At 44.1% G+C, this 20,298-nt stretch overlaps 1 protein-coding gene across 1 annotated transcript in view; it reads right to left on the bottom strand.

The window, feature by feature from the left end:
- Positions 1–2,281, bottom strand: part of HSPA9 (heat shock protein family A (Hsp70) member 9) — a 206,252-nt gene extending 203,971 nt beyond the window's left edge. Inside the window, exon 1 of the mRNA XM_075209728.1 lies at positions 2,086–2,281. Coding sequence (XP_075065829.1) covers positions 2,086–2,151 — 66 coding nt within the window. The 5' untranslated portion in view covers positions 2,152–2,281. The remainder of the gene's footprint in view (positions 1–2,085) is intronic.
- Between the last annotated feature and the right edge of the window lie 18,017 nt (positions 2,282–20,298).

The following is a 20,298-nucleotide window of genomic DNA, read 5'->3' as shown; positions in this document are numbered from 1 at the left end:
CACACAGACACAGACACATATACACCCCACACACACACAGACACATATACACCCCACACACACAACATATACACCCCACACACACACATATACACCCCACACACACACACAGACACATATACACCCCACACACACAGACACATATACACCCCACACACACAGACACATATACACCCCACACACACAGACACATATACACCCCACACACACAGACACATATACACCCCACACACACAGACACATATACACCCCACACACACAGACACATATACACCCCACACACACAGACACATATACACCCCACACACACACACATATACACCCCACACACACACACATATACACCCCACACACACACACATATACACCCCACACACACACAGACACATATACATCCCACACAGACACATATACACCCCACACACACACAGACACATATACACCCCACACACACACATATACACCCCACACACACACATATACACCCCACACACACACATATACACCCCACACACACACATATACACCCCACACACACACATATACACCCACACACACACATATACACCCCACACACACACATATACACCCCACACACACACATATACACCCCACACACACACAGACACATATACACCCCACACACACAGACACATATACACCCCCACACACACACATATACACCCCACACACACACACATATACACCCCACACACACACAGACACATATACACCCCACACAGAACACATATACACCCCACACAGACACATATACACCCCACACACACACATATACACCCCACACACACACATATACACCCCACACACACACATATACACCCCACACACAGACACATATACACCCCACACACACACACACAGACACATATACACCCCACACACACACACACAGACACATATACACCCCACACACACAGACACATATACACCCCACACACACACAGGACACATATACACGCCACACAGACACATATACACCCCACACACACACAGACACATATACACCCCACACACACACAGACACATATACACCCCACACACACACAGACACATATACACCCCACACACACACAGACACATATACACCCCACACACACACAGACACATATACACCCCCACACACACACAGACACATATACACCCCACACACACACAGACACATATACACCCCACACACACACACATATACACCCCACACACACACACATATACACCCCACACACACACACACATACACCCCACACACACACACACATACACCCCACACACACATATACACCCCACACACACACAGACACATATACACCCCACACACACACACACAGACACATATACACCCCACACACACCTTGCCTGTTCTGGCGTCTGCTACCATCAGTGGACCCTTTTGGAATTAAAGAACTTTGCTATGAGCCACTTCCATCTGCCAAATTCGGTAGGCGGCCATTACAAGGCATAATTGGAGTGTTTATATATTTGTGTTATGCAATCTGAGATATACATATAATATTGTTTTTAATATTGTTTGACGGTAATACACTATTGCATTTGTTTCTTTTTCATATCTATCTGCTTTATGAATATGAGCACCTCTTGAATGATACCTGTAAACACAAAGATTTGTGCATCATTGTTTGGTCTGGATAAAGAAATATTCCACAATTTATTGGACCCATTTATTACACCTTGGACTTATGCGAGGGTAGTCCTACACATTTTGTATAGGTAGTGCCTTATGCCTATCCTCTTTGTTTCTTCATGAATAAAAACTAGTTAAACTACAATGTCAATCAAGATCGTACAATTTCAATTACCTTTTATGTAACCGTGCAGGGACTCTTCCTTCACCCAGCCACACTAATTTTATGCAGTCTATAATATTTGAACACAATCCCATAGATAATTTAAAAAGTTTTAATATACAAAATTAGAATCAATGGCATTACTTCATCAACAATAGATGACGTATCTATTACATATGAATATTTTATAAGGGTTCACATAGTAACCAATACAATAAAAGCATGCATATAAAATCAACTTTCAAGACATAGCATTATCTACCTTTCGGGCTTCGCTTCGTGGTACGCTTGACAGCAGACGAAAGACGACTTTACTGGCGCTCAGCATTATGTAGGAATAATAGTGTTAGGTAAAGCACGTTTGAAAATAACAAAACCAAACGGCGACGGCTGCTCAGATATAGACACGACACGCTGCACACTTCTAGAAATGTCTGAACCACGTGATATGTTCACGGCGACTGTATGACGTCTTTCATTCTCCGCCCTGTGTAAAGGAATAGACGCCTGTCCACAGGACACAGAAATACTATAAAAAAAAAGGTGGCATCCGCGGTTCTATGAGAAGTCGGATGATTTATAGTCTAACTAGATGGTGCTATAAACTAGTCTAATCTTTCCTGCGCAGCATAAGGTGAATTCAACTACTATCACGGTTGCAGGCACTGTCGTGGACTACTGATTTTTTTTGTTCGAGATTGGGAATTTGCTTTGAAGGTCATCGGGGATAGGAAGTGAAATGTTATTGAGCGTGGTAGTGAGTGGTTGTGAATAGATTGAGATTCCCTTTAGCGTAGGTACCTGGGATATACACTGTATGGGAAATGGCACACTAGTTATGAGCCAGCTAAATCCCCTTCACTGAAGCTACCTTTTAGGCTCCCTGCTGGCCGGGTCTTGACTTGGAAGCAGCTTTGAGTGAAATTACTAAATTATCTTCTCTTAAATGACTTCTTGTACTTTAGAGCAGGGGCGCAGGGAGGATTTTTTTCCCCTCCACCGATAAAAAAAAAAGCGAGAAAGCTGCCGCACATGCGCACCAGCTCCGTTTAGGCAGTACTGTACAGCAGCCACGGTGCTGTCAAAGAAGCGTCCGCTGTGAACAGCACTGCCGCGGCTGCTGTATAGTATATTGCCAATATGTAGGGCACTTCTTTAACAGAGGACAGGGGTTTCTGGAGACCCAGAACCCCCCCTGCGTGCGCCCCTACTAGAGTGCTGAGGTAATTTTGAATGAGCTCTTAGCTACACTTGTACTGTCTTATATTACTGAGGTGTTTGAATGATGGAAGTATCAGTACAAAATAACATGATACAATAATATAGGCAGTGTGTCTTAAATTTGGTTCCAAGTCACCCTAACAAAATAATAATATTTATTTAACCATTTATTTTGATACAATGTACACATTAGGGACAAACTTTTAAGAGTTAATTTCTCTTGTGGTTACTCATGAATGATTCCTATGGATGTGTTCACATCTAAAAACAAGTTCATCTTAGGGGGGGGATTCAAAAGTAACGCGGCTTGCGCACAATCACCGTTCATACAGTAATTCTACCCGAAATTTTTTCTCTCTGATCTGCAAGCAAAAATCAGTGTTAAAAATTAGTGCACGAATGGTAATTTTGCGCACTATTACCGTAGTAGCGGTAAAAGTGCTCAGGCCGTGTTACCTTGGAGAGTAACGCACCTATTGAATTACCCTTTAGATTGAGAAATAGAGAAACTTAAGTTACAGGGCCATAAACTGCTGGAAGTCAAAGCAAGAAATGCAAAGGTCAACTCAAATTAAAGGATAATGTGTAGTTGTCAACCCAGGAGAAAATTCATTTACAATTTTTACTTTGTGCTAGAACTTTAATGCACAGCAGCATGTATTAGACATCTATAAAAAGCTTCCCCCCCCCCCCCTATATTCACAGAACTTGTTTCCACTGTGGCAGAGAATTTTGTGTTAAATATCTATGTCTGATGGATGTAGATTTGCTTACAGGAGTTGACTATAAGGTAACCTGGGGGAAAAAAAGTCAGCATGAGCAGAGGTTTGGTATGTACAGAGATTGTGATAATAGATATAATAAGTGGAAATTAATTGGGCAGCACTAAATACTTTTGTAGTTAAAAGATAATTAAAATGGATACAAGATGATTTCAGCAGGGGAACAGTAATTGATAATGGAGGGTAGAGAGGTTATTCCTGCAGCAGCAATTTGAATGGATTGTAGGAGACCAAGATATCATTGCAGCAAGATGGAGGTTGCAGTAACCTAGACAGTAGCAAAAATTGGTTTGTAGTACAAAAAAAGTTTTATTTCTGAAATAGTAATCAGGGAAAGAAAACACAGAAGAAATAATAGGATATTTATGCATCCGATAAATCCTTTTTTCTTAGTCCATGGGGATACATTCGGGTATAGTGTAGGGACCAGTCATGCGGGCACTTTAAGACATTCTAGAAGTTCACCGTAGCTCTACCCCCTCTATACCACTCTCCTGATATGCCTTCAAATTATGTTTAACCCTGAAGAGGAGTAGACAGGCTCAAACGTCAGCGAACGTGGGTGGGCAGAACACGATCATGCAAATTTCTTATCAACAGACTTGAAGCCTAGCAGATCAGGCTTGTAGTCTACACTGCAAACAAGAGGTTTGGGTGCAGACGAGAGAAACAAAAACAGAGACACCTGGGCACTTTAGCTTTTGGTACATTAACAGGAAGGAAATCACTTTTTCTTCCTCTCGAATAACTAATAATATTGGCTAGCTACGGCCCAAACAGGACCCCCACAGAAAAAGGAAGTGACTCAAGAGTCTTCTTAGACTCCACATCAGCCTCCCAGGACTTAAGCCAGAGAGTCCAACAACAACAAGCCAAACTCACGGACGCAGATATCCATGCCCCAATCAATACATTGTCCAGGACCACCTCTCCCAGATACTCCATCACTCTCTGAATCTGCTCCAACAGGAGCAATTCAGATCACAGATTGCCAGCTAAGAAGCCCTCAATAAGCTGCTCGGACCAGCATTCCAAAACCCAAGCAGTGGCCACAGTGGGCCTTCAGGAGGCTCTTGCTGTCCCAAAAAAGGATTTGAGGTTGCCCTCGACCTTATGGTTCGCACCATCCTTAAGCATGGCTGCATTAGGACTTTGGATGGTAGTTGTCTTGGACAACCACGCTACAAGTGCGCCCACCTTAGGAGTTGTTTCCCATTTGCCAATATCCTCAAAGGGAAGACGATAACAGAACTGTAACCTACGGGGAAACCCAGAATTTCCGGTCAGGCAAGTTACAAACCTCGCCAAACAAATCATCCAGTGGAAGAAAAAAAAAATGCGCTTTTCAACCTCCGCTTCAACAGAGAAAGCTTCACAGTCTCAGGGACTGCTATCTCTGGATTATCTAAACTTTTCGCACTGTCAGCTCCTCCAACCCTATGATGGTAAGTGGCGACTTCCTGCCCAAAGAAGGAGTCCTAAATAACTAGTACTTTGCCATCCTCCTAGTAAGAATAGTCTGACTCATTCTCAGGTTGGGGTGCCACCACCCTCCTGCACTTACACTTAGCAGATTCCAACATCTCCAAATAGGAGGAAAGCAAAACCAGGCGGCCGCCACAGGACCAGCAGGATGTTGGCCCCGAACAAGCCAGACTCCCTGAAGAGACAAAGGGAAATGACTAGATGAGAAATCTAAGACATAGTGTTGTCTAGTGACCTAGCCCAGGCATTTACAGTTTCAGCTGGGACAGGTAAAATTTGTCATATAAGTTACTCCAGCCATAACCCTCAAGGATCAACTCCCAATCTGACATGATAAGCACAGAATAAAAAATACAAGAAAAGAAAAGACAGAAGCAACACACATTCACAAAAAAAAGTGGGCCTGCGAGGCAGCCCTAGAGCCCAATAAATATTTGTGACTAATCACTTATTAAAACCCGAAAAACCTATTACCTTAAGATGGAGGAACAGAGAAAAGGAGTGCTGGTGATCCAAGATGGCTGCTGTGTTGGTGACTGCACACAAGGAGTGACAGACCACCAGAGAGAAAGTGCAGGGAAAGGAAAGAAGCACCTCCCCCCAGAAATGCATTGGTAGCTGTTCAAAAGGACGCACCCTCCACCAGTATAGTGCCTAGTAGGGGCTTACATATAGCCTATAACCCCCACCTGACCCAGGCCCCTTAAGGAAACATGATTCCTGCCCCAACACTAAGAGGTAGCAACTTGCTACACCTTCCAGCACTGTGGTGGGAAAGATTAACACAGTCTTGTTGTCCTACAGAGCACTGTGTAGCAGTGACTGCCATTCTCGCAATCACTGCCTGGGAATCCTTGTATCGACTATGGCCGGGTCCTGCAGTGGAATCCAGCATTGTGAGTTGGGGGCGTCAGTGTAAGCAACACCTCGTTACCTCCGATCTCCTGCTCTGAGCGTTGCACAGTTATCCGCTCTGTGACACTTCAGTCGCAGACTTTGGAGACCACCCCTGTAATAAAAATATGCCCCGCCACGCTGGCCAATTAATCTAAAGTGAAGGCCTAACAGGAGAGGGGTATAGAGCTGGAGGAGTGTCGGTGAACTTCTAGGATTTCTGATATTGCCCTTTCGCATGGTCCCTACACTATCCTCCAATGGTTCCTGGTGTCTCGTAATGAATACCTGAAAAATAAAAACTTTAAAGTTATGGATAAGTGAGAAGACTGAGTATGCCACCTACTAAATATGTATAGTAAACTGGATGTATTGTTATTTTGTGAGATAGTTGCGTTAAGTCTTTTATGTACGGTGTTGTGACAAAAGCAATCATACTCATGGCCTCTAATGACAATATCATCTGACTAGATAAAAGTATTTTTTTAAAAAACAAAACCACAACATCTGTGGCAATAATGGTCTCTGAATGATTATCTTATTTGCTGGTAAAGCTCTACTCCTCTTTCAAATAAAAGGTACCTCTTTTCATTTTGAAGTAAGAGAGGTGTAGGGATTGAGGCAGCGGGGCATGTGAGGGAAAAACTGGTGGTCAGCAGTGAGACACGATTGTGGGCAAGGGGCCTGTGAGGGAAAAGATAATGAGCACGTGTCATGGGAAATATGAGCGAAAACTGGTGACTGTTGTCAGGTTATTGTTGGTTGTGGAGGGGCCATCTGGGGAAGAGGCTTCTTTCTCACATACCCCCCTCTGCCCACATACTTTATCCACACATGCCCCCCCTCTGCCCACACCTTCACAATGCCTCCTCTCTGTCCAGCACCTTCACACATGCCCCCTCTCTGTTCAACAGCTTTAGTCACACATGCCCCTCTCTGCCCAGCAGCCTTTAGTCACACATCTCTCCTTCTGCCCACACGCTTTACTCACACGTACCCTTTCTTCACAGCACTTTTAGTCACACATGTCCCCCTCTGCCCAGCACCTTTAGACATATGCCCCCTCTGTGCCCTGCACCTTTAGACATATGCCCCCTCTGTGCCCAGCACCTTCACACATGCCCTTCTCTGCCCAGCACCTTTAGTCACACATGTCTCCTCTCTGCCCAGCACCTTTACATATGCCTCCTCTCTGCCCAGCACCTTCACACATGCCTCCCCTCTGCGCAGCACCTTCACACATGCTTCCTCTCTGCCCAGCCCCTTCACAGATGCCTCCTCTCTGTACAGCCCCTTCACACATGTCTCCTCTCTGCCCAGCACTTTCACACATGCTTTCTCTCTGCCCACCACCTTCACACATGCGTGCCCAGCCGCAACACGTGGCAATAACAGCATTTACGCTTTTACATACATTCGCACAAACACGCACATTTGTAAAATAGTACACATTAATCGTAGTTGCAACACATAGTTATTTATGTCAAAATATAGTAGTGTTTATGTGTAATATTATAAGTTATATGCATATTAGTGATACATATGGTTCAGGTTAAAAGAAATGTGTCATGTCTAATATTATATTAATCCCCTTTACATCAGCAGCTGTCCGGTGCATTCGGCGAAGAGATCGCACATTGCATACTCTAGTTATTGATGTTAGGGAATAAACCTTTAATATGATATTAACTGTCAAATGCTAATGGACTTATTGTAATTGGAGTTTGGCGGGAAGAACAGAGCAGTTTGGTGGGATGAACAGAGCTCATCCCCTGGAGAGACCCCCACCTTTGGATTCCTTAGATTGAATCAGCCTATGATGTGTAACCTCCTGGACCCTCCTGATGCCTGGACCAATAGAAGCAAGCTATACCATCTGCATTGTTTCACTGTATCTCTGTTTGCATATAAGCAGTAGCTCTCATGTAGTGTTCAGTCACCTTGACCACAGACTTCAGGACTGAATGACTGTTCACTGGATCCAGAGCGCCTGCGATAAGTAACAGCTGTATTTACTATTATTTTGCTTGAATTATTCTGCTACTTTTTGAGAATAAATAATTGTGCGTTGGAAACACAATGTCACGGGCACTAGGAGTCTTTGCCCAGGATATCACCAGATGATGTATTTACCAGAGTAATATAGCTGGTACTATGGTTCTCTGGTAGCAGGGTGACAACGGAACAGCAGAATCAGCAGATGGTGAGAGAATGCTCAAGGAAAGTCTATGACTAGCAGCAACTGGTAATGAGTAGATGTATGTACACGAGGAACCAGATGGACAAGTAAACGTGAGGAGAGTCAGTGGTCTGCGTATAGCAAGTTGTACCACTGCTATAGTGAGGAGGAATGTCCAGGAGTAGCGAGGAGGTAGTGAGAGTCAGTGGTCTGCGTATAGCAAGTTGTACCGCTGTCTATAGTGAAGGAATGGATTCCAGGTGCAAGTAGGTAACGGGGAAGTCAGTGGTCTGCATATAGCAAGTTGTACCACTGCTTATGTGAGAGGATACTTGAAACTGGTGTCACAGGGAAACAGGAGTCAGTGGTCTGCGTCAGCAAGTTGTACCACTGCTATATATATGTGAGGAGGGGCACGAGGAGATGAATGTAATGCAGAGGATACACGGGACACACAGAACTTGATCCCACGATGATATCCACAATACAATAATAACTGACAAGCGCTGCATGAAGTATACAAAGTCACTATAGCGATCCAGGTAATAGGAAACAAAGTCAATGGTAACAATAGCTTCAGTGGATAGTAGACTCCGGAGATGAACACAACACAGTCCAGACAGATATGCAATACAAAAGCAAAGTCAATGGAAAGTATGCATACCGTGGTTCAGGAGAGCAGGCTGTCAGAGAGACGTGCAGGGATACCTGAACGGCTGAAGACCGGCAGGAGGAGAGACCACTGGAGGATGGAAGCGGTAATCAGGTTGGTGCAGCGCACGGCAGGTAACCAGTATCAACGGAGCAATACTCAGGAAGCAGTAGTAAGTAAAACTGGAAACATGATGAACACGGGAGAGTTGAGGCTGACTGGTATCCGGCAGTAGTAACGGAGGCAGCGGAGAGGAGACACGCTGAACACAAGAGTTGAGGCGGACTGAAAACCACAATCGCAGTAAACAGGAATCAGCTGGAGCTGAATACACGAGGAAACACAGGAACACTTTCAGAGGCTAATGGGGAATGAGACTCCAAGATCAGGCAACCAGGTAATGATCACAGGTGGTTTAAATAAGGAGGGTTGCCTGATCATCCAATCAATTAAAAGCAACAGGTACTGAAGGTTTAATAAGGGCTGCACATGCGCAGACCCTCAGGATGGCGGACGGCCACGGTTCCTGCACACAGGAGAAATGGCACTCACAGTCCGGTGAGTGACAGTACCCCCCCCTTTTAAAGGTGGGCACAGAACACCTGGAACCGGGTTTGTCCGGAAACTTGGAATAAAACTTCTTAAGAAGAGCTGGAGCGTTGAGATCTTCTGCTTTAGTCCATGAACACTCTTCAGGACCAAAGCCCTTCCAATGAACGAGGAAACGAAGAACTCCTCGCAAAATTTTTGCATCCAATATGTGAGTAATCTCAAAGTCCTCCTCTTGATGAACTTGAACTGGCCGAGGTGCTGAAGGAGGGACCGAGAAACGGTTGATGATAAGAGGTTTGAGCAAAGACACATGGAAGGCATTGGAAATACGAAGGTTCTTAGGTAGTAGAAGTTTGAAACAAACTGGATTTATCACTTGAATGATCCTATACGGACCAATAAAACGAGGAGCGAACTTCATAGATGGGGCCTTTCTCTCGAATATTTTTGAGACACAACCAAACACGATCTTCGATTTTAAGTGGTGGAATAGCCCGTCTCTTTTTATCTGCAAAAGACTTATATCTGGCAGATGTCTTCTTTAAACAGGTTCTGACCTGAGACCAAATATTTTTGAAGGTCTGACAAACAGTCTCTACAGCAGGAACTTGGGTGGGAGGGAAAAGATGGATGGTGACCGTAAACCACAAAGAATGGAGTTTTAGAAGATGATTCATGATACATGTTGTTATGAGCGAATTCAGCCCATGGAAGCAAATCTACCCAGTTGTCTTGGTTGGCTGAAGAGAACATCCTTATAAAAGTCTCAAGATCTTGATTGACCCTTTCGCTTTGTCTGTTTGATTGAGGATGGTAGGAGGATGAGAGTGATAATCGGATACCCAAGGTCTTACAGAGGGCCCGCCAGAATCTGGAAACGAATTGTACTCTATCAGAAACAATCTCGGAAGGACATCCATGAATACGGAAGATTTCTTTGATGAAATAATCAGCCAGAGTAGATGAAGAAGGTAAACTGGTCAAAGGAACGAAATGTGCCATCTTCGAAAATCTGTCCACCGCTACCCAAATAGTATTGCACTTTTTACTAAGAGGAAGATCAATAACAAAGTCCATACTAATATGGGTCCACGGCTTGGAAGGAATGGGTAGTGGTTGAAGCAAACCCGCTGGAGTTCTGCGGGGAGTCTTAAACTGGGAACACAATTCACAAGCAGCCACAAAATCTTTGACATCTCTCCTCATAGAAGGCCACCAGTAACTTCGAGAAAGAATTTCAAAAGTCTTGCGTTCACCAGAATGTCCAGAAAAACGAGAAGAGTGAAACCACAAAAGGATTTTCTTCCTAAGAGCAGGAGGCACGAGGGTTCTCCCAAATGGTAGCACCTTAGTGGAAGAAGCAGCCACAGAAACACATTTGGGGTCTAATATAGAGTGGTTGGGACCATCTTCAACGTCTGAGGACGTCACAAAAGCTCGAGATAGGGCGTCTGCTTTTTTATTTTTCGCAGCTGGTTTGAAGGTTATGATTAGTTCAAAACGAGAAAAGAAAAGAGACCATCTTGCTTGACGAGGATTCAAACATTGAGGAGACTGTAAATATGACAAATTTTTATGATCAGTAAAAATTGTCACAGGATGACGAGCTCCTTCCAACAAATATCTCCATTCCTCTAATGCTACTTTTATAGCCAGCAACTCCTTGTCCCCGATGGTATAATTCTTCTCCGCAGGCAGAAGACCCCGAGAGTAAAAGGCACAAGGATGGAATTTTTGTTGCTCCGATCTTTGGGAGAGAATGGCTCCTAAACCAACATTAGAGGCATCTACCTCTAGGAAGAAGGGAAGCGTCACATCAGGCTGTCGAAGAACAGGAACGGAGGAGAAGGACTCTTTGAGAAACTGGAAGGCTTGAAGGGCCTCAGAGGACCATTGTTTAGTATTGGCCCCTCTACGAGTTAGGGCCACAATAGGAGATGCAATCGAGGAAAAATCTTGAATGAAGCGCCTACAGTAATTGGCAAAACCTAAAAAACGCTGAATTGCACGAAGAGTAGTTGGCTGAGGCCAATGTAATACAGCATTCACCTTTTCTGGATCCATCTGAAGACCAACTCCGGAGACAATATATCCCAGAAATGGAATCTGGGGCAACTCGAATGAACATTTTTCTAACTTGCAGAATAATGAATTTTTCCAGAGTCTGGAAAGGACCTCTGCCACATGTTGATGATGAGAAGGCAGGTCCTGCGAAAAGATCAATATGTTGTCCAGATAGACGATGACACAAACATATAACAAGTCCCGGAAGATCTCATTAATGAAACCCTGGAAAACAGCGGGGGCGTTACATAACCCGAAGGGCATTACTAAATATTCATAATGCCCGTCTCTGGTGTTGAAAGCTGTCTTCCATTCGTCACCGGACCTGATTCGAATTAAATTGTAGGCACCACGAAGATCCAACTTGGTAAAGATCCGGGCTCCCTTGATACGATCAAATAACTCAGTAATTAATGGAATGGGATAACGATTTTTGATAGTTATGGCGTTAAGTCCACGGAAATCTATGCAAGGACGTAATGACCCATCCTTCGTTTTTACGAAGAAAAACCCTGCTCCAGCGGGAGAGGTAGAAGGTCGAATAAATCCTCGCTGGAGATTCTCTTTGATGTACTCAGATGTAGCTTGAGTTTCAGGTAACGAAAGTGGATACACACGACCCCTGGGAGGAGTCTTGCCAGGTTGAAGATCAATCGGACAGTCCCACGAACGATGAGGAGGAAGACGTTCAGACTGAATTTTATCAAATACATCGGCAAAAGAAGCATACTGAGGAGGAAGTCCCGGTGAACAAGGTGAAATGGAGGATTGCTGTATTTTGAGAGGAACGACTTGAGAGAGGCAACGATGATGACATTCAGGCCCCCAAGACGTAACTTGAGGAGTGTGCCAGTCAATCTGGGGAGAATGACGTTGAAGCCATGGAAGGCCTAATACAATCGGACTGGTAGTAACAGGAAGAATTAAAAATGAAATTTCTTCCTGGTGTAATACACCAATTTGAAGGGTTACTGGAGACGTACTCTGGGTGATGAGACCATAAATAATGCGTGATCCATCGATAGCAGTCACAGTAATAGGTATTTTCAAAGTAATCACTGGTAGGGACCATTGATTCACGAGGGATTTAGAAATAAAATTTCCTGCAGCTCCAGAGTCAATAAGTGCTTGGGACTTGAACGATTTGGTAGCAAAGGTTTCGTTGCCGGACGATACGCAAGACCAACGGATTTTGCTTCCTCAACAAAGGGTGGAGACGCGTCATATACGGGTAAGAACGCAATGTGTTCAAAACCTGAATTTTACTCTGTGTTGTGAAACCGATTGTCCGTTTTGCATTATCTAAGGTACGCTAACTGAATCTAGGGACAAAAGAGAAAACTGTTTATTTTTACTGTCATTGTGCATTTTAACTGTATTGCATTGCTTAGCGTAAGTGTACTTCCTGCTTTGCGTACGCGAACTTCCGGTAGATTTTCCACGTGGTTAAACAATCGTTTTGATAGTTGTTATACATGCATAGTATAATTACTTGTTAAAACCTCTGGGACATTATTACTATTGTTGGGAACTTTGATTTTCTGCGCATAAAAGGTGTATGCCGTGTGATTTGTTGACTTTAAATACACTAAGGTTTGATCTATTGTTGAATAGAGTGTCAGTTGCTGTCTGACGAGGCAGGTGTCCAACGTGCACCCAAGGGTAATCACAGCGCTTACTGATAAGCTTAAAGCGTTGCGATTGCACCGCATGGCAAGGAAAGCCGTGATTGCGACTTGGGGGTAACGGGGAGGAATTACGTTGGTAAGGCTGGTAATTTACTTTACCGGATGTTGCCAGGCATAATAAACTCAACAGATTTTGTTGGAGAGTCAGGGGTAATTGAGGAGCTGATAACCCTTTAGTCCGCATTGATATTTCTGTATTAGGGGTCCTCGTTCAATACGAGAGGAAGCGAGTGGACGCGGCTTGTAGCAAATACGTTCACGGGCCAGTAAAATATCTCTAGCGGTAGATTGCGGGTAGCAGAGTGTTGAAATTAGTGGCAGGATATTGTGATATTTCTGGAACCCTATTTTTGTGGCAGGATATTGTGATATTACTGGGACCCTATTGTTCAACATGGGTGCTAAGCAGACGCTAGAGATGGCCGAGGTACTGCCTAAGGAAGGGCCTATTGGTTCAGCGAGATTTCTCGTGTAAGAAATATGGTGCATACGCAACTGCGTATTGCGACACGTGGGTCAAGATGACCAAAGATTGTGTTAGGCCTTTCCCAACAATAGGGAGTTTTAATGCAGAAGTACTAACTACTGTAAAGGATAAAGTATGGGTGATTAAGTAAACGAAAGTGAGAAATAAACATAATGATTGTTTGAAATTGTGGCAAATGGAAGGTAGCACGTGGCAGAGCAGCGAATGCACAGCGAAAGTAGGCGTGGAAAAAAGCACGCGCACGGCGGAAGTAGCCGTTGAGAAGCGTGGAGAACTCAGCGCAATCGCGCCCCCGCCGTGGCGGGGGGTAAGTACAGCCGTTATTAAAAGTTAAAAAAAGGAAATTGCTAAGTTATATCCTGTTTTAAGTCAGTTTAAAGCAAGTGTTTCGGAAGAAGAGGATGAACCCACTGTAATTTCAGCCATTGCCCATGCTGTTAATATGTTAGAGGTTCAGCGTAAGTATGGAAAGGGGGCAATGGCTGAGATAGGTGAGAGTAGTGTGACCACTAGGAGAGATAATATTCAAAGTACTGAAGTAGCTAACCCTGAAGATAGTCAACCGGTGGGTACGTATTCAGTCCGCACAATATCAGTTCCCAATTGGAAGGCGGATAAGGATGTTGTAGTTCCTTTAAGAAATGTTACAATGTATTGTCCGTGGACTAGATCAGAATTACGTTCCATTATGACTGAATTCCCAGATCCTAGAAAAGAGTTGGCTAAGTGTCAGAAGTTTGTTAAAGACTTGGGAAATGCACACGAACCAACCGATAAGGATTAGCGTGTAGTGTTGAGGGCGTGTCTTCCTCCCAATACTAACATACAACAATTAATTAAAGATTGTTCGTTGGAGGAAGACGACACCTTGCCAGATGAGATTAATCAAAGGAATATAGAACAGATTGTCAAACATTTAGCCATCTATTTTCCAGTAGTAGCGAATTAGAGTAAGATTTTCACCATAAAACAAAAAGATAATGAAACTGCATCAGATTACTTTAGTAGAGCTATAGCAGCGATAACACGGTTAACTGGGATATCAAACATAAGTGAGGGCCCACATCACAGGGAAGTATATGTTGGAGTACTAATGGATGGTCTTAGGGAAAATTTAAAAACCAGAGTACAAACCTCATTACCTAATTGGAGAGGCATCACGGTAGATTCCCTTAGGGAGTCTGCTGTGGAGCATGATAAAAATATCTTTAGGAAAAAGGAGGAAAAGAGTGACAAGTTGATGACGGTGAGTATACAAGCATTAGAGGTAATGCATACACGACCACCAGCCTATAACCCACATAACAGGAAACGCAGAATGTTGAGATGTTATAATTGCAAAGAAGAAGGACATATGAGGAAAGATTGTACTAAGGGAAGATATAATCCTAATGAAGGGTCGCATAGATATCCTCCAAGGAGGGATTCACATAGACTAGAAGACTCACACCTGCCTGCGCATATTACAGCAGCAAATGCTGCGCGGGAAAGCAATAGTCAGCGATATGGGTCAGGCCATACCTGTAGTCTACAGCCAGTGAGGTTAACTGAGAGTCTGAGAGAAGAACCAACAATGATAGTTGACATAGCTGGTAGGAAGCAAACTTTTCTTGTAGATACAGGGGCGGCCAGATCTGTGATAACCTCTCCTTTTAATCTACAGGTGACCAGTAAGACTATTCCAGCTATGGGGGTAACGGGAAGAGTGTTATATTATCCTCTAACTAAACCTGCTGAAGTTACTATCGGGCCCCTGCATACTAAGCATTCGTTTCTCTTAGCTGCAGCGGCTCCTACTAACTTGCTAGGGAGAGACTTGTTATGTAAAATGGGATGTGTTATATACTGTACTCCAGATGGTGTGTTCTTAGATATACCAGAGAAGGTCGCGCATGAGGTATAGGATATATTGGACACCCCTCAAAGGTTAATGTTACACTCTACTGTTATAGAACAAAGTCCATCTCAAGTAAAGGGGATGTTGCTGGAAATACCAGGTTCACTATGGGTCAGAGATGGACAGGACACTGGACTAATGGCAAACATAGCCCCTGTCATGGTACATCTAAAAAGTGGTAGGATAGCTCCAAAAATCCCACAGTATCCATTAAAACCAGAGGTGGAATTGGGGGTATATCCTGTTATTGAGAGGCTGTTGCAACAAGGGATTTTACTTCGTACATCCAGCACAGCAAATAGTCCCATTTTCCCTGTGAAAAAGAGTGTGGGGAGGGGCTATAGATTAGTCCAGGACTTAAGGGGAATTAATAAAGTTGTAGAGAGCCAATTCCCCGTAGTGCCGAATCCAACTGTCATCCTCATGCAGATTCCACTGTCTGCTAGTCATTTTACTGTCATTGACCTATGTTCTGCGTTCTTCTCAGTCCCTCTTCACCCTGACTGCCAATACCTTTTTGCATTCTCCTACCGGGGAGTGCAATACACATGGACCAGACTACCCCAAGGGTTCATTGACAGCCCCAGTATTTTCTCCCAAGCCTTACATGACTGTTTGCAATCCTTTCAACCCCGCAATGGGTCTGTTCTAATTCAATATGTGGATGATTTGTTACTGTGCTCTGATTCTTTTATGTCATGTTTACATGATACTAAATTGTTGTTGCTCCATCTCTCACAAACAGGGCACAAGGTGGCAAAGAACAAGTTACAGCCATGTCAGACTAAGGTCAAATACTTAGGGCACTGCCTCACCAAGGGGCTAAGAAACCTGACAACCGACAGAATTGAGGCCATACAACACATGACTCTGCTGCAGAGCCAGAAGCAAATTCGTACCTTCTTGGGGATGTAGGGATACTGTAGATCCTGGATCCCAGGTTTTTCTATTCTGGCATTACCATTGCAGGAACTAGTCTCTTCCTCGAAACCAGAACGTGTGGTACACACAGAAGAGTCAGAGCAAGCGTTCTTTAATCTAAAAGATAGTCTGACTAGAGCACCTGCATTTGGAATGCCTGATAATGAAAAGCCTTTTGAGCTGTACTGTACGGAAGCTGATGGTTGTGCAGCAGGTGTCCTCACACAGAAACATGGTGATGCTAGCAGACCGGTAGCATACTACAGTGCACAATTGGACACTGTGGCAAAATCACTCCCAACATGTCTCAGAAGTGTAGCAGCAACTGCTCTTCTGGTAAGTAAGAGCAAGGACGTAGTAATAGGACATAATTCAACTGTCTATACACCCCATGCTGTATCAGCTCTGTTAAATTCAGGTCAAACCAGACATGTTTCTTCAGCTAGATTCACAAAATGGGAACTAGCTCTGATGGCACCCTCAAACATCACAATCAAACGATGTAGCAACTTAAATCCAGCTACATACCTTCCATATGTGTCTCTTGAGACACAAAGGGTGGGAGGTGAGGAGACCCTGGTTGATGATGAGTTTGGCAAGAGTACTGATACGCATGATTGTATGGAACACCTGAACCAGACATTTACTGCCAGGCCCGACATACGTGACACCCCCTTAGAAAATGTTGATTTTACGTTTTATACAGACCGGAGTATTCATAGACAGACAGAGACGGGGGAACTATGTACTGGTTACGCTGTTGTAGACGATCAGGATGTTGTAGAAGCTAAACCCCTTGGCCCACCTCACTCAGCCCAAGTGGCGGAATTAGTAGCATTAAGGAGAGCGTGTGAGTTGGCAGAAGGTAAATCAGCCAATATATATACGGACTCTAGGTACGCCTTTGGGGTAGTGCATGATTTTGGGGCCCTTTGGCGTGTTCGAAACTTTACAAAAGCAGCAGGTACGCCAGTGGCACACTCACAACACATAAAAGGACTTCTGACAGCGATACAGTTACCCAGAACAGTAGCCGTCATAAAGTGCAAAGCCCATACCTTTAAAGAAGACCCGGTGTCATTGAGCAATAACAGGGCGGACGAAGCTGCTAAATGGGCAGCAGGGCAACCTATGACTGTGTCGACCGAGACTATGATGGTTTTTCAGACATTAGACATGCAGAAATTAATTGAAATGCAAGATTTGTGTTCCCTGCAGGAAAAGGCGGTCTGGAAGGCGAAGGGATGTTGTCAAGAGTCCTCAGGACTCTGGAGGGATGGACAAGGTAAGCCTGTAGCTCCTCGAACATATTATCCAAGCCTGGCTGAAGCAGCACATGGTCTGACTCAGCTGGGTAAAGAAGGTATGTGCAAACTGGTGGGAGCATACTGGTGTGCTCCTGGATATTCCTCTCAGGCTGGTAAGAAAGCAATGTCATGTCTTACTTGTTTGAGGAAAAATGTCGGGAAAACTATTCCATCTGAGCCATCCCACATCCCTCCTACAGACGGACCTTTTCAGGTAATACAAATTGACTATATCCAATTACCACCGTGCAGGAATCTAAAGTATGTGTTAGTATGTATTGATGTGTTTTTTCGGTTGGGTAGAAGCATATCCGGCAGCCACTAATACTGCTGTGTTCACTGCAAAGAAAATTGTACAAGAGTTTGTGTGTAGGTTCGGTATCCCTAGAATCATTGAAAGTGATAGGGGTACCCACTTTACTGGTGATATCTTCCAAAACATGTGTAAGCTCATGGGAATCAGTAGCGGACTTCACACCCCTTACCGACCACAAGCCAGTGGTAAGGTGGAAAGAGTAAATGGTACTATTAAGAACAAGCTTGGTAAGGTAATGGCTGAAACTGGGTTGGCGTGGCCTGAAGCTTTGCCACTAATCCTCCATAGCATCCGAACCACTCCTAGACCTCCTCTTAATCTGTCCCCCTTTGAGATACTGTTCGGCCGACAACCTCATTTGATCGTGAGTCCGCAAGACAACTTAAAGTGTAATAATGAATTGACTGTGCAATATCTTATAAAAATGAGGAGACAGCTGAAACAACAACAACAAAAACTCAAAATGCTGTCACCTGGTATGCCAGAAACGAACTGTCATGATGTTGAACCTGGGGACTATGTTATGATCCGCAATTTCTTACGTTCAGGTTATTTAACAGACCGTTGGGAAGGCCCGTACCAAGTGCAGCTGTCCAGTACCACATCACTGAAGGTTGCAGAGAGAGAGATACTTGGGTCCATTCCACCAACTGCAGGAGAGTCAGTAACCCGGAGAAGGTGCGAGATAAAACTGAGACCGACGGCACAGATCTGTCACTTGTAAATCTGTTCCGGGAGACCTAAAGCCTGCAGTCAAAACACCTGAACCAGAGACGTTGCATCAGAACTATCTTTCCAGCGATGGAGTGGAGGTTTTTGTTTTTCTTTTGTTCCAGGATTTTCCTTGTTTTTACTTTTTCTAGGACATTCTATTTCTGTGAAGGAGGATGGAGGACAGAGGAAGGTTCTGGCAGTGATGCGGATGAAATGGAGATCGAGGAAAAATTACTAGATTACCCAGAGCAGCCCATTATCAAGCTTGGTCCAGGGGTTATGAAAAGGTCTGCTAGCTCAGGAACTCGGAGACAGTGTGAGGGGCTATTGTCTGATGAGTATTGTATCTGCAAATTCTGTGACTCCCTAGTTGAAGAGAGATGCATCCATCGATGCCAGTCCACCGGTAATCTGAATGTGGGCAGGCATCCTCTGGAGGATTATCACTCCTTGGTGGGTAAGGTCCTAAACCAAACCGAGTGCTGGGTGTGCTCTCACGTGCCGCAGGGGCAGCATAACATAGGACTAGTGCCATTCCCTTTAAACATCTCTGAAGTACTCGAATTGAGGGGTGGGAGGCCCATAGTGGGGAGGTACAATAACACTAGGTCCCCTAGTCTGACGCTTCGACAATACTCTGTAGACAGATCTTTGCTGTGCCTAAATATCTCTCATGCAAAGCGTCTGGAGAATTGGGAAGCTGACCCATCAGATCAGACAATGGCTCGACATGCTCATTTTAGAGGGAGACTTACAAGGTCACCAATAGGCAGGAATGTTGATGGAAGTCACAAATTAGGGCGTATAACCAAACAAAGAAAGTATCCATTGGAAAAGTCTCTTTAGATAATTGTAAGAATGTCATTCATGCTGACACATGTCTTGAGCAAATGGAGACACTAGGCTTGGGTAGTTTTATCAAAACTCTGTGTGATATAATTAATGGGCATACTGTTCCTTATGTTCTCCATTATGATGTGTACTTTGTTTGTGGGAGAAAAGCTTATTCCTGGCTGACTCCGAGTTCCAAGGGTTTGTGTTTCTTGGCTAAACTGGTTCCTGAAATCATGACTATTACTCATGAGGAAATGGTTGGTATTTACAAGACTACATCACCACCATGCAAACACAGTATGAACACCATGGCAAGAGAAATATGATTCCTGGTGAGGAACCCATAGCTACAAAATTGATTAGTGAAACTGCTGGGTTTCAAGTTATGGTTGCTCTAGATCTCACCAGGACCGCTCGGGGAACGTTAAACTTTAAATATATCCAAGACCTAGCTAAATTAATAGACAATATCACTGAGATGT

This window comes from Mixophyes fleayi, chromosome 4, assembly GCF_038048845.1.
Source record: "Mixophyes fleayi isolate aMixFle1 chromosome 4, aMixFle1.hap1, whole genome shotgun sequence".
In the NCBI taxonomy this organism is placed as follows: Eukaryota; Metazoa; Chordata; class Amphibia; order Anura; family Limnodynastidae; genus Mixophyes; species Mixophyes fleayi.
Note: the sequence above shows the minus strand (reverse complement) of the source record. Positions and strands in the feature narration are given on the sequence as shown.